Source organism: Lycorma delicatula, chromosome 2, assembly GCF_047948215.1.
Source record: "Lycorma delicatula isolate Av1 chromosome 2, ASM4794821v1, whole genome shotgun sequence".
Classification (NCBI taxonomy): Eukaryota; Metazoa; Arthropoda; class Insecta; order Hemiptera; family Fulgoridae; genus Lycorma; species Lycorma delicatula.
Genome location: NC_134456.1, coordinates 139,999,012 through 140,013,966, shown reverse-complemented (window position 1 = coordinate 140,013,966; position 14,955 = coordinate 139,999,012). Strand labels below are relative to the sequence as shown.

Here is a 14,955-nt window from a genome sequence, read left to right as displayed (position 1 = left end):
TTTTTGTTTTCCATTTGTACAGTGTTTCCTTCTGTTTCCACTCCAAAGATGACAAAAGATATCATCAATGTACATTTCCTTATTCACTGTTTTGGCTTCCAGGGATAATCATATTAGGCAATGCACTGAGAATAAAACTTCTAACACATCCTTTGTTCCTATCCAAATTAAGTCTTGTTCAATGAGAATACATAGACTTTTAATATAAATTTCTACTCTAATTACTGATTTTTTGTCTGCAAAGTGTGTAAAACCATTCAGATGAGCAAGTGGTAAGCGTCATTATTGATCAAGTGTATGAATAGTTGTTCAGCAGTGGTGTCAGATTCAGCTCAATTCTAGTCATTAGAATATTTACTAAAATTACATCTGATTGGTTGTATTTTGGGATTATGTCAGATATGTATATTGAAATAATTAAATACTTTTTAAGGAAGTTTGACCACAAACAATGATTGACTTCTAAATAGGTTTAAAGCGAATTATGATACAGCAAAAATTCCAAGATAAAAAAAATTTAAACAATAAGTCTATAAAACAATGTAATCAGAATATGAAAATATATTAATATTATTATAATATCAATCATTATTATATATAATTATTGTTAATATCAGTCATTCACTTTTTAAATTTTGGTGCATCATGTTACAGACACAACAAAAAAGACAGATGCACTAATGCACTAAACAAAAAAACATGTGCACCATGATTAATATAACATAATTCTTTATCTATATATTTTTTTTTTAGGAAAATTATTCAGAGTACATAAAAACAATTGGAGAGGCTTTATCAAAATTTAATGTATTTACTAATAAGACACAATCCATGAGTCAAATTCAGCAGGTTCAAATGGCAGTGGAACAAAAACTACTTCTTCTGTATCAGGTATCATATAATAAAAAAAGGTAAATATGTGACAATAGCAGAAAGTACATGGACTTCAAGGATGTAGTCTAGGAAGAGAATTCTTCCAAAATGATAACTGTTTTTTTTTAAACTAACACAATAGATGTTTATCTACCATGTAAATATAGTTATTGCAGATTGAAAATGTATTATGAGATTACTTACGCCACCCCCTCTGTACCTAACCCTTATGGGCTTTATTGGAGGTCATCTTCAGAACCTTGGCAAAAGGCATCTCTCAGTCTTGTTCTTGTGTCAGTCAGGATGCCACCGATGCGAATACCACATGTGATATTCCCATTGGTGTACTACTAGGAAATGAACTCTTTAAAACAAAACACATCTATATCGAGTCTTTAACAAGATTGAGTGACATGAAGAAACTGAAATTAAAAACGCAACTACCTATCCGATAAGTTAGAAGTTGAGTTCAACACACACCCATAACATAACACAAAACAAGAAATAAAAATAAAATTAAATAAACAAAACACTAAAAAAACATCAAACCTTATAACACAAAAAGAACAAAACCAAAACATAGGAAAGACCAGGTGGAACACTAAATTCCCTTGGCAATTCATTCTCTTGCCAGGTACCCGATGAAATTTTCAACGATTATCCACTCTGCCTGGTTTTTCCAATTCTCCCGAAGATCTAAAGTAGACCCATAATGTTGAGCCGACAATTTTTTTGGATTTTGGGCATGTTTGGTCAAGTCGATTGCAATCAAAAGGTGAGGTGCACAACCAGATGTTACAACAGTCCTAAATCCAAAATTTCAACATACAGCTAATCGTTTAGAGTTATGTGAGATACATATGTATGTACAGAAGTCACACTGAAACTAGTCAAAATTAATATAGAGATGGCCAAAATGGGTATTTCTGTTGAAATAAGAGAACCAAAATTTTCCACGATTACGTGCCAAAAAACCTTGTATGCATCTTTTAACTGTATTTTTTGTGGCAGTACATATGGAACAAATTAAAAATAAAATCTTTAACTTGTGACATGCTCAACAATCCAGAATTCCATTTATTAACATCTTGACCCTGTAGGGGAAGACACCCCCACGTGGCACTTTCGGTCACCATGCCACCCTCTAGCCAATTGGGGCTAGAGCATTTCGGATTTTGAAGATGTTAAAACCTTGGCAAAAGGCATCTTTCAGACTTTCTCTTGCTTCAGTCAGGATTCCACCCATGTGAATGCCACATGTGACATACCCATTGGTGTACTATTATCTTTAAGAACTCTCAAGAAAAGAAAAGAAAACATATCTAAACACGGAGATCTAAAGTGGACCCTATAATGTCGAGCAGACAAGTTCGTATTTTGCGTATTTGTAAATTACATGGTATATGTCATCCAATTGTCCACACACCCTAGTAGGGCACACACCTGTATCCACCCGGCCAAATTGTTGGAGTCTATTTTGGAAGGTGCCTTAACCTGAAATAAATTGCATCACATACATATTAGGGTGAACACAAGGGGCGCACCGCAAACCAACAACTTCTGGGAAGAGATTATGTGTATAATGGCCACCCTCTGCCTTGTCCCACCTGGCCTGTCACAAAGTATTGCCATGTTCAATTTCCCAAATTTTTTCAGAAGTTAACTCACCTAACTTCTAAGCAACATAAGGGTACTACCTCTCTGATGCAAGCAAATCTATCAGTTTCACGCCTGCAATCAACAAGATTGCCTCCCGTGAAATAGTACGGCGACCTCCCGTTACTGTTAATAAGATAAGGTGTTGAGCTCTTAATAATATATCTCGATAGCTTTTAAATTTTAGCCTATCCACCCAAACAGGCGCCACATATAGCATAATTGCCTTGCACACGCCCATATATAGGCTATTTATAGTCTTATAATTAAGACCCCAATCAGGATTGACCACTTGTCGAATACCAAAGAAGGTATGATAATCTTCTCTGCGATGTAATTAAGGTGTTTCTCGAACTGCAATTTCTCCTCAAGAAACACCCCGAGGTACTTTTAAACTTGAACATGTTTAATTTGAAAGGCTGACTTCGAAGCATGAACCTGATGCTTAACTGCTAAACGGCCTTTAAGAAGGATCATCTTGGTCTTTTCCAGGCTGAACGTCACCTTATGTTGATGACCCCATAAATTAAGTATCCTGCATGCCTGGGTAGCTCAGAGCTAAACCTCATATTCCTCCTCGCTAGCTCTTACCACACTCATGCGGATTATGACATCCTCAGTATGCTTTCTGGGACGAAACCCATAGTGATTTTCCATCAATAAGCTTTCTGAGATCAGCCTCTCATTTATACGCAGGTACAGAACCTTTTCGAATACCTTGCCAATAACCAGCAGCAACGTCAAAGGCCTTTACGATGAAGTAACAACGGGATTCTTGTTGCCTCCTCTAAACAACAATTTCATAATACCCTTCTTCCAACATACAGTGAAATTCCCGGCCTCTGTGGCGCAAGTGGTATCATCTCAGCCTTTCATCTGGAGGTCCTGGGTTCGAATCCCAGTCAGGCATGGCATTTTCACATGCTACATATGTCATTCATCTCATCCTCTGAAGCAATACCTGATGGTGGTACCAGAGGTTAAAAAAAAAATAAATAAAAAAAATAACATACGCGAAGTATCCTCCAAACAGTAATTTGTTAAACACGTGTGTGGTTGTTTTCACACTAACCCCAACTGAGCGAACAAATAACTCTGCCATTATTCCATAAAATCTGGGGCCTTGTCTCTCCCTATACTGCAGATAACTTGATGCACTTCAGCATCAGTAATTTCCAAGGACACTAAATCCCCGCGAAACTGAGCAACCTCACGCCGCACCCATAGATGGTATGCGGTTTATCCAGCTTCACTGTCATCAGGCAGTAAATCGTCAAGTAATTTGCGTAAGAAAACAATAAAATAAAAACCACAAAAAATATAAGAACATATAAAATAACAGTTACTGTATAAAAGGAATTTAATTATTCATTTAACCACTTTAGCAGTTATAGACAAATGTAAAATTTTAGCAGCCCACAATTTTTTAATGAAAAAATATAAATTTTGCAGCACAAAAAATTTACAGTTTGTCATCATTTGGATGAAGGACGATGGTATTACTTTGCCAAAGGGATCAGTAGAGTGTATAATTATTAGAAAAAAAATATTAATGTTCAATTCAAAACTGGGGGTTAATTAGGAAAACACTAATTCGATAGTAAACAAGAGTTAATGATTCGTCTGAATTTATGAACAGGATGGCCTGACTGACAATAGTGGAAAAATTATGTACTGTAAATGTAATTAATTATTGTAAAAATGAATTTCACAATATCAACATTTATCCACATTACTATATCAACTTCTGTCAAACCAAACAAAACTAATTTTATATAATGCAACACAAAGTTCAGTGTATGAGAAAGGGTCTTATTAAACTGTAGTAAGTCATTAAATACTACATAAAGCAGAATTCAGTATATGTACATGAATACTTTATATTAAAGAATTAAATTTCACAAATCATCTCATAAAAATTAGCCATACATATACATACATACATTATGGATGCTAACATAATTTTATATATACTACCTAAAATCCACAACCTTAACACACTTCAACATTATTATATTTAAAACATACTAAATTTGACAAAATCTTTTTTAATGAAACATTACACTGATGAACTTCATACATTTATTAAGCATACAATTTTAAATTGGGTTTTTAAAGAATTAACAATATTATATTTTGCTTGCATGACACTACTAATTATCAGCTATTAAAGTTCTACATAACAAATTGTTAGCCCCTTTTAATTATAAACATCAAGCTCTTTTATTATTTGAAACCAATGTTTAGTATAACTTGTTTAGGAATAACCATTATATTTTGATTACAGAAATTACCTACTCCTGGAATGATTCATCTCATTAGTTCCACTAAGATTGAACCTAAATTTGATGTGATGACAGTTGAGAAACTTCAGAGCACATTCAAAGTTGTATGTATATTATATGTTATTGGACAAAAATAGTTTTATTTTTGCTGTAATTTAACTTTAAGTTTTACAATTATGAAGCTACTTTATACTGAAGATTTAGTTCTCTAGAAAAATATCATCATCATTGCAGTGCTAACTAGCATCAATATTTTTATAGCACCAGTATTTTTGTCTATGGCACAACAGTCCTTTGTGAGCTTAGTTCTCCTCCATGATAGCTCTCTACACTTCTCTATACCCCAACCATTCCCATCCATCTTCTCCTTCCCAACAAAACCAATAAAAATCAATATTAATTTTTTTCAACATGTCCTGGCTACACTCCTTTGGGCCTTTATGATGTGCACAATATCCTCACCATTCATTATATTATTGAGCTCACCATTGTACCTTACTTTCCATTATCTTCATCCTTAATCGGTCCAAATACTTTTCTTTCAAAAATGCTGAGGTGATCTTCATCTACTTTGGTCATTCTTCATGTTTCTGATACATATATGACTTCTGGTTCTATCAGACTATTGTAAATAAGAATATTTATTTCTCTTGAAATATTTATGTTCTTAATACATTTTCCAATGCTTTAAAGGATATTGTGCAAGTGAGATTTCCTGTTTGTATCCTTTCCCATTGAGTGTTTGACATTCCACTTTCACAGTTGATCTCCTCATCTGGCTAGCTGAAATTGTTGGTGCCCTCAAAATATTTTGTTCAAATCTTTAGGTCCTGCAGAACTTTTCTTCACAAAGCAATCAATAATTGCAAGCAAAATAATTCTGATAAAAGTATGTATATTACCTTTATTTTTTCACTTATATAAATTTTTCTGAGTTTTCTGGGAATAGACAAGAAATTTGGCAGCAGGTCAAAGAGGATCTCAACAGGGTATAAAGAAAATGATTGATCACATTCATTTATTTAAAGAAATGTACTTAATACTTAATAATGTAATATAATACTCTAATGTAAAATAATATATTTATAATTAATGCTATTTTATTTTGATGACCACTTCAAAACTGGAATATTAACATGGCTAAGGTCGCTGGCCACCTATTTTCTTAAAAAATAATTAATTTAGGTTCAAATAGATTAAGAAGTTATGATTGATTATATTTTATTTTCATAAAGAGATTAGGTAAATAATTACCTTTAAATTATAATATTACTTAATAATAGGCGCCTGGCCTCTGTGGCGTGAGTGGTAGTGTCTTAGCAATTTATCCGGAGGTTCTGGGTTCAAATCCTGGTCATGCATGGTATTTTTCATACACTACAAGAATTCCATATCCCATGCACAAGCTTCAAGCTTATTATGAAGCCAAAAAAACGAAATCCAATTTGGAGGAAAATTAATACTTATTTTTCTTTCACTCAGGCTAGTCCTTTTACCAGTTCCCCTTCTATTAGTTCACAAAAAAAAAACTGTTCTTTTCTACATCCAATTTTGGAATATTATTATTATTTATTTACCTGCTATCTTATTACATTTCCATGTTTTACTTATAAGATATATTTTCATAAAAAATTTCTTTTTTTGTATTTTTTATACCCACTTCTCCTGTTTTTCTGTAACAGAAGGGAAGGATTAATGTAATTTTTAAAAGTTGAATGACCTTTCAGAAGTTCTATTAAACAATGATTCCATTAGCACATGGTGTAAATGAACAGCTACCATCCATTAACTTATCACACTTGTAACTTAATGCACTGAAAGCTGTGATATTGAAGTGTACTATTGAGGAGGTATTAAACAATAATTTTTACTTTTGTGTCTTTGATTGTAATAAATTAAGGCATATTTTTTGGGTTTTCAAATTTTTTGTGAATCTTCACCTTAAATATAAAAAAAATCCCGATAATTTTATGATTTATGGACATCCAAATAGGTTTTGCCAGTCAATAAATGCTGTCCAAGTAGTGAGTTTTACATTGATCAATATAGTATTAAACATTTCATCTCATTCCTTATTTATGGGACAACAAAAAAAGCCTCTTTAATTTTTGCTTCACTTACTTTTGGGAATTTCTGCCTTTTTTTACAAGAATCCTTGTCTGTCCTTCTTAAAAGCTTTTAAAAAATTTGTATTAATCCCAGTTTGATGTGAAGGGAAAGTAAAAATATTTTTTCTGGTTTAACTAGAGACTCATGAATAATGTCTTTTTCACCAGGATTTAAGTTCTCTCATTTCTGCCATTAATGCTTTACTGCATAATGCTGATCCCTAGCTTAACTGTTCCATTCAGAAATAAAATAACAGTATTTTGTATAACCTAACTACACCCAACAAAAAAGCTTTTATTTTTAAAAATTAACATTTGTTCCAACTATGCTTTTTATAATTTTCTTTTTCAATAACAGTTTTCATAACATCACATGTTTCTTTCATATTAATTCTATATCAGATTGGTACAAAGAATATTACTATTGTCAACTAGAATTACTTTTAAGCTATACTTAGAGGAATCAATGAAAAGGCCCCCACTCCTCAGGTTCATGAACTTGCCTTAATTGTAACTAAGTTCATCAGTATTTGTACAGTAAATTAAGTAATTTTCTTCAGTAAAGTATTGTGAAAAATCGTTCTATCAATTTTGACAGCCTGAGATTTTTTAAGTAAATTCCAATCTTGCGATCTTAGCCTAAAAGTTCAGGTTGATTTTTTTTTATAAGTTTAAATCCCCCCTTACCAAGTCATTTAGCCCACCTTGTTATATAAGATGTGGCTTACTGGATTGCAAAATCTGAATCATGATTATCTTCTTCCATAATGTCTTTTCTTTGTCACTCTTTTTAAGAAACAAGTTTTCAGGAGCCTTGGAATAGATTCAATGTGATGTACAGGTCTCTGAGTGAAGATGACAGTGAAGGATAGAATACAGTGTATTTAGACTTTTTAGAAATTCCAGATACATTAATTAAACAGAAATAATTAGTTAATTGAACTTTTGATTTACCCAAACCATAGCCCACCTAATGGCACCAAATGGCAAAGTATTTTGTGTTCCTTTTAGCTGTCCTCTTTAAGTTGATCGCACAGTTACTAAATTTATTAAGATCATGTGTGTTTTATCCAGATAACCAATTTTATAGTCAAAGCACAATTTACAAGCTTTTTAATTAAAGGTGTAATGTTTTTCTTATGTGATTTTATTGTGAACTCACAACACACTTAACTAAAACTGTCTGAATCATTTACACATTTATGAAGAATTATGAGACTTCACTGTTTACTTAGTTAATACAGTTATCACACCAACTAAATTGATTATATTATTATAAGCAGTAGAATAACAAGCCAACAAGCTTTATGTTGCTTTGAATTATAGACATGATGAATTTTGTTTATGCTACAACAGGTATGATGTCATGATATGTGATGTTTGTGTTATGACTTAATTAAATATTTCATGATTAACAATTGAGTACATGTAATTAAAAATATATTGAGCATGTAAAGTAATCATATATAAAATATAAAACATAAGTGTATAATCCATATATTTAATCAAAAATTTTCAAAATTTAAATATTAAAATTTTTCAAAAACATAAGATTATGGAAAAATTTTGACTTCAGATTTGTTTTCTGCACTAAAAAACAGATTGGTTTCATGTATCACATGTTAAGAAAAAAAATGATATGTCAGTGTTATTAACTGAAGAAAGTTTACAATATTTTTAATAGTTTATTCTTATAAAAACTATAATTAATAATAAAATGGATTAAGCAAACAGAACAATAAGTATATGTATTTAAAAAACTGTGTAATTAAAAAAAAGAGGATTTGTGTATATATATTAAAAATCAATGTAAAGCCATCTTAGACAAAAATTATACAGAGGCGATAGTGGTATAATAGAATGAAAAATTGGCTTTTCTGTTGGGTTCCGTGATATCACAATGAGGATAGTTTTATGAAAAGATGTTCAAGAAATTTGGTGAACATCTGTCTCCTCACCAATTTCTACTGGCAGTACAGAAGGAAATAAATATGTTAATTCTTTATGTTATTTATTTCTATTAAAACTGTTGAACCACACTTGTCATAAGGATATACCATTTCCTTTCCTTTTACTTACTTTTTTATCTTTTTAAAATTTGTAGTAATGATATAAGCTTCATGAGTAATATATATCTTGATCATTCCATCCTCAATGTACACACATATTCATATTGATTTCTTTCCTTATCTCATCTACTTTAAATATTTACCTAATTAATTAAATTTTATTATTATTATAGAAATATACATTTTTAAATAAGAATTATAATTTTTCTTTAAAGCTGTTTTTTATGTTTTAAATTAACTGTGATTTCAAAGGTGGACTGGAAGTTACTATTTGCAATTCTACTAAATCATGATATCAGTGATGAGACTGAAGTGCAAGTCTATTTCAAATCATATTTTGATGATGTTTTTAGTATCTTAAGTGATGAAACTGAACTATGGTAAGTTAAACCTGTAAAGCTGTGAAAGCTGATCTAGAATAACAATATCAAAATAATATAAAGATTAACAATTATAACAATACAATTTTTTTTGGTGTAATTAGTCATTTTACAGTTAGATTTTATTCTTCATTCTTTTCTGTACTATTTTTGAGCTAATCTTTTGACTTAAAACAAATTTATTACATCAAGTTGTCTGTTTCAATCTTTGTCTTCATTTATAATTTCTCTCTATGGAATTTTCCTATTTTAAATTTAACTATCTTAAGTATTTCATTATAAACTCCACCAACCTACTTCATTTCTAACATAATTGTGACTTCAATCATGGTAGATAGTATGGTAGATCTTCAATTACGGTAGCCACAAATTTATTTTCTCTTGCATTCACCTTAAGATTTTTAAATTTCTTCAAACTTTCACAAACTATACCTACACTTATGTTTAAGAATTTGTTCCATCTTTGGAGATTTATATTTCATACTAGCATAGACTAAAATTTGGAGCTTTTTAAATCAGAATTTTTATTAATTTTTAAAGGTTGAAAAGCATTAAAAAATTTTTATTGGTTTTTAAAAGCCAAGTTAAGCTAAGATTTACTTTGTTTTTCAAACTGTTGGCCAGTTGATTTTTCTATTTCCTATCATCTTTGCACACCTTTCATAGTTAGACTCAATGTATAACATAGCTTAGATCTCCATTTTGCTGTTAATAGATGTTTTTGTCCTTTTCTTTGTTTCAATGTTACTGAGTTGTTATTGTTACGTGTAATATTTTAATGTTGTTTTTATGATGTTTCATGTTGTGTGTTGAACTTACTTTTACCTTCTATGGGTAGGTAGTTCAGTTCCATTGTTTAATTCAGCCCTTTCAGTCTTTCTTAAGACTCAATAAGATGTGTTTGGTTTTGAGTTCATTAAATAGTAGTACACTGGTGGGAATATCAGTCATGGCTTATGCATCGGTGACATCCTGGCCGAGGTGGACTGGATTATGTCAAAAGCCAAGGTTCTAAAGATGACCTCTGGTAAAGCCCATAAGGGCTAGGAACACAGGGGGTGGTGGAGGGTGTCTTCCTACAGGGGAGGGTCTGGATATTAATAGATGTTGTAGACATTCTTCTGTCTGCTCTCTTGACCCGGCATGGTGTAATTTCAAATATGATTAAAACTTTACATGATTACTTAATGATTTACTGCCTGATGATGACAAAGCTGGAGAGACAGTGTACCATCTGCAGGTGCAGCATGAGGTCACTCATTTTCATGAGGGTACATTGTCCTTGGAGATTACTGAGGCTGAGGTGTGTGAAGCTATTTACAGTAAGGTAGAGGCAAGGCTCCAGGCTTTGATAGCATAATGGTGGAGCTTCTTGTTCGGTCGGTTGGAGTAAACATGGGAATTATCACGCACGTTTTCAATAAATTGTTATTTGGCGGATGCTTCCCGGTTTGTTGGAAGAATTGAATTGTAAAATTATTGTTTAAAGGTGGTGCAAGTATCTCATTGTTAGTTCATCATGTAGGCCCTTGATGCTACTACTGGTTATTGTTAAGGTTTTTGAAAAAGTTCTGTTCCTTTGTATAAATGGGAGGTTAACCTCACGCGGCTTATTGATGGAGAATCAATACGAGTTTCGTCCTGGAAAAGGCACTGAGGATGCCATACTACATATGATGAGTGTGGTAACAGCTAGTGAAATGGAATATGTCTTGGGAATCTTCCTGAACATTTCTGGGGCGTTTAATTATGTGTGATGGCCTTCGGCCATTTATGAACTGCAAAGAAGAATTGAACAGTAATGATCACTGGATGATGATCTGCGAGGAGTGGTCTATAGTGGCTGGTTTTTTTCGCGCCCTTGCGGTGTGTAGCTCTGCAGAGGGAGTTTAATCGAGGTACTCGATCGTGGTAGGATCCCGGGTGGTTATGTTTCCGGGTTAGGCATTGGATTGGTTGGAGGAGGCGCATTGGCATCGTGCCATGGTTATATTGGTATTGTTTGTGATTCGATTTGGGGCTCCCGCTGGTGGGGGGGGCCGGGCCGCCGGGGTATGGTAACCCGTGCGACCGGGTGCGTGGTTTCCCTCTGCCGGTGGCGGTTCTGATCGTGACTTGGTAATGCCACGCGAGACACTATGATGGGCCCGTTGGAGGAGGGGGGGGGTTTGTCTCGGGATCCTGCGCGGACCGGAATAAGGTTATGTTCCCCTTGTTAGGTGACCTAAATTGGTCGACTTATTTGGGTGTAGGTCTGAATTTCTATGTTGCGTAAGATAACTTTGATTTGTAAGAGTGTAGCACTGATTTAACTTTAAACTCCTTCGTTTTCTGAGGCATTTACAATCACGAACGGTGCTGTCAAATCTGGACTAGACGGGGGGTTCGCGCTTCCGCGTTTTCGGTTAGTTAGTTTGAGGGAATCATGTTAGTTTGGATGTGAAGATGTCCGTTTGAGGCCTACGTGAAGGCGAAATTTGATATGTATTTTACTGATGTAAATGCCTCGGTAGACAAATGCAAATGTCTGCCGAGGCATTTATATCGGTGGCATTCCGACCGAGGCCTGGCTGATAACTGAGATGTAATCAGTGAGAGGGTCTAAAGACGACCTCCGTTAAAGCCCCTCAGGGCTTTATCGCACAATAACTGCCGTAAGTTTGCGCCTATCACTTTCAAATTGTTCCTTAAAAATAACTCGTCTCAAAATCTCAGGTCGAGTTCGTTAACGGCCAAAATCGGACCATAGAGGTGGAAATGGGGGGCTTTTTCGTAATAACAACATTTCGCTATAACTTTCTTATTAAATAAAATATAAAATTTGTTTAAAGTTCCTGCTATTCTTTGGATAAGAGCCTAAAACTTATTTCGGTAAATTTTTTGATATCACCAATCATTGGCTTAGGGGGTGGAAAAATCGAGTTTTGAAGCCAAAAAAAAAAATCATACCTCCATTAATAGGCATTGTATCGAATCGGTTTAAAGTGATCGTTAGACCTCTAAACATTACCTAAAACTTGTCTGAAACAAGTTTTGATTTGATCAACGCTTACTGCAAGGGATGACCAAACGTTTGCTCGAATTGGAAGAAGATGGGGCTTGTCGTATGGTAAACATATGAAACTTTTTCACATGCAACCATTGTCGTGTTGAGTAAATTTGAAGTTTTTCTTAACTTTAAGGTGGAAATCTTTTTTATCCTCTACTTAGCACCGGTGAAATCTACTTCCGGCGTGCCGAAAGGGATTTTTTATTTTATTTTTAATTTAATGGTGGAGGGGAGTGACAGTTAGACTTTTAATTTTCATTATTTTTGTTTGTTTTTACATTTATTTGATCAATTTTTTATCAAAAAAGTACGGTATCTTAAATATAATAATATCCATTCTTTTTTTTTAGATATGATTCAACATAATGCGTAATTAAATATTCACGTGAATACATTTCACAATTTAAGGTCTACTTTACCTTAAATATGAAATTTTACAAATTCTTAGTTTTATAAGTTTACTAATTTTTAATAATCTTATCTGTAATTTTTATTTTGAACTTAAATCTCAAGATGTGTCTTTTTTACTATAATAGAAATTAAAAAAAAAATCTTATCAACTGAACAAATAAAATATATGGAATATAAAATCTGTGGATTACAGATACCAAATTCAGGGACAACTTAAAAATAACATTTTGAAACATAAATAAATAAGTAAACTTCACTTGAAACATACTAAACTTAATTTGAAAGGGGAAGCTAAGCCATAACGTAGTTAAGTTGAATGTGAAACCAAACTGACATAATTTATCACAACATAATATATTTTTGCTTAGCTCAACATAAAAAAACCCAACCTTAAAATCTTATTTGTTTATTTTTTATGTAAGACATGAATTTATGGTAAAATAATTTTTTTTAATACTATTTAATTTTACTCAAAATAGCAGATTTTAAAAATCTTTCAATAATCTAGTTTTACTCACATAAAACAGTACCATTTTTGTTTTTATTGTATCATTTATTTTTTTATCATATCATCTATGGATGTGTGGAAGAATGGTAATGTCATAATTAATAAATTTTATGTTATTATAAATAACGAGCGACAGATTGGTTTTAAAATTTTTATTACATATTTGTATAAATTAAATCTTAATAATTTGATGTTTAAAATTATTTACAATACATTGCATCGAATTCTATATAAAAAATACTTTAGTTAATCTTTGCAACCATCCTCTGTAACTGGTGGTCTTTTTTCATACTTGTATCAGCTGATAAGCTAGTGGTATTTTTTAATAATGTAGACGTGTATTAAGAATGTGATTGAAAAGTGTGTGTTATTTATGTTGTGTTTGTTCATTTAGTGAATTGGTTTTTTTTAAATTTTTGATGTGTCTGATGAACTCTATTTACGGGCAGAGTGGGGTGTCGGACTCGCTAAGATTTTGTTAAGAGAGAGTATGTGTGTGCCTCCGCCCTACCGATCAAACCTCATACCTCACCGATCCTCCCCTCCCGGGGTCGGGTTCACAATTAAGCATTGCAGGTCCCCGAGAGGTGCCTTTGGGCCAGAGGATTCCAGAGTCTCCATGCTCACACCCATCCACGCAAGCGCAGACGAACGACGGCTCCGCAGAGCTGCCTTTCACCTTCCGACCCTACGGTCATGTTCTTCCGTCTCAGTCTGTGCACTTTGTATCGTGGTACTTTCTAGAAGACCCACCTGGAAGCATCCATCAGTTCCTTCCTTCTCGGACTTGGGTTTGCAGGACCCCTTGAGGTGGAGGAACCAAGTTTACGTACGCCTCGGCAGTGTCGGGCTCGCTAATAGGTTCCGCAAGATGTTATTAAATGCGTATGTGTTCCTGCGCACTACCGACTAAACCTCAACTCCTGGCTTCCTGGTACAGCTGATGTGCATTACTTCAGGAAGAGCGGAATGCGCCCTCACACACATTCAGACACCACAGTCAACAAACACGGACCTCACACCCACAAGATACCAAACATCAGACTAAAATCTCACCACACACTCCACGACATCCCATCATCACTCAGAAAATATACCTCACGCCGCACACTCCATACATCACATCAAAGCCAGTCACATCCAGTCACGTAAACAAACACCTCACAGACAATCGAACACTACAGCAAAGACAGGATTCCTCCCACAAATCCTGCGACTGTATCAAAGTGGTTCTGGCTTTTCAACATGGTGTCTATAATGTTATTTACCATAATCTGCCCCGTGACTGTAACGCAGCGGCGACGTTCCTGCTCCCACCTCGAGCACTGAAAAAAGGCATAATCAGGAGTGTCAAGTTCTTGGCAGTATGGGTACAGAGGATCCTCCAAATAGATAAGAGCGGAAGGCCCCGTGTCCGGTCAGGAATTGGATGGGCCAAAATACCTTCCGGTCACGGCTCTGTACATGGAATCAAGCGAAGCGTCCACCTCCCCGTAGTGGACGAATCCTACCTGGCCTGCCAGTCTCTTGCGACAGCCGCTCTTATCTCCTCCTTAGGCTTTCACTGATAACTCATCGAACTAGCCTTTATTAACTACTGCACTGGCGGCATGCCT

The 14,955-nt window shown here is 33.9% G+C and overlaps 1 protein-coding gene across 1 annotated transcript in view; it reads left to right on the top strand.

Moving 5' to 3' along the window:
* The window catches only part of LOC142319267 (endothelin-converting enzyme homolog), a 67,018-nt gene that overhangs the window by 17,337 nt on the left and 34,726 nt on the right, over positions 1–14,955 (top strand). The window contains exons 7-9 of the mRNA XM_075356322.1: positions 754–891; positions 4,817–4,918; positions 9,244–9,371. Coding sequence (XP_075212437.1) covers positions 754–891; positions 4,817–4,918; positions 9,244–9,371 — 368 coding nt within the window. The remainder of the gene's footprint in view (positions 1–753; positions 892–4,816; positions 4,919–9,243; positions 9,372–14,955) is intronic.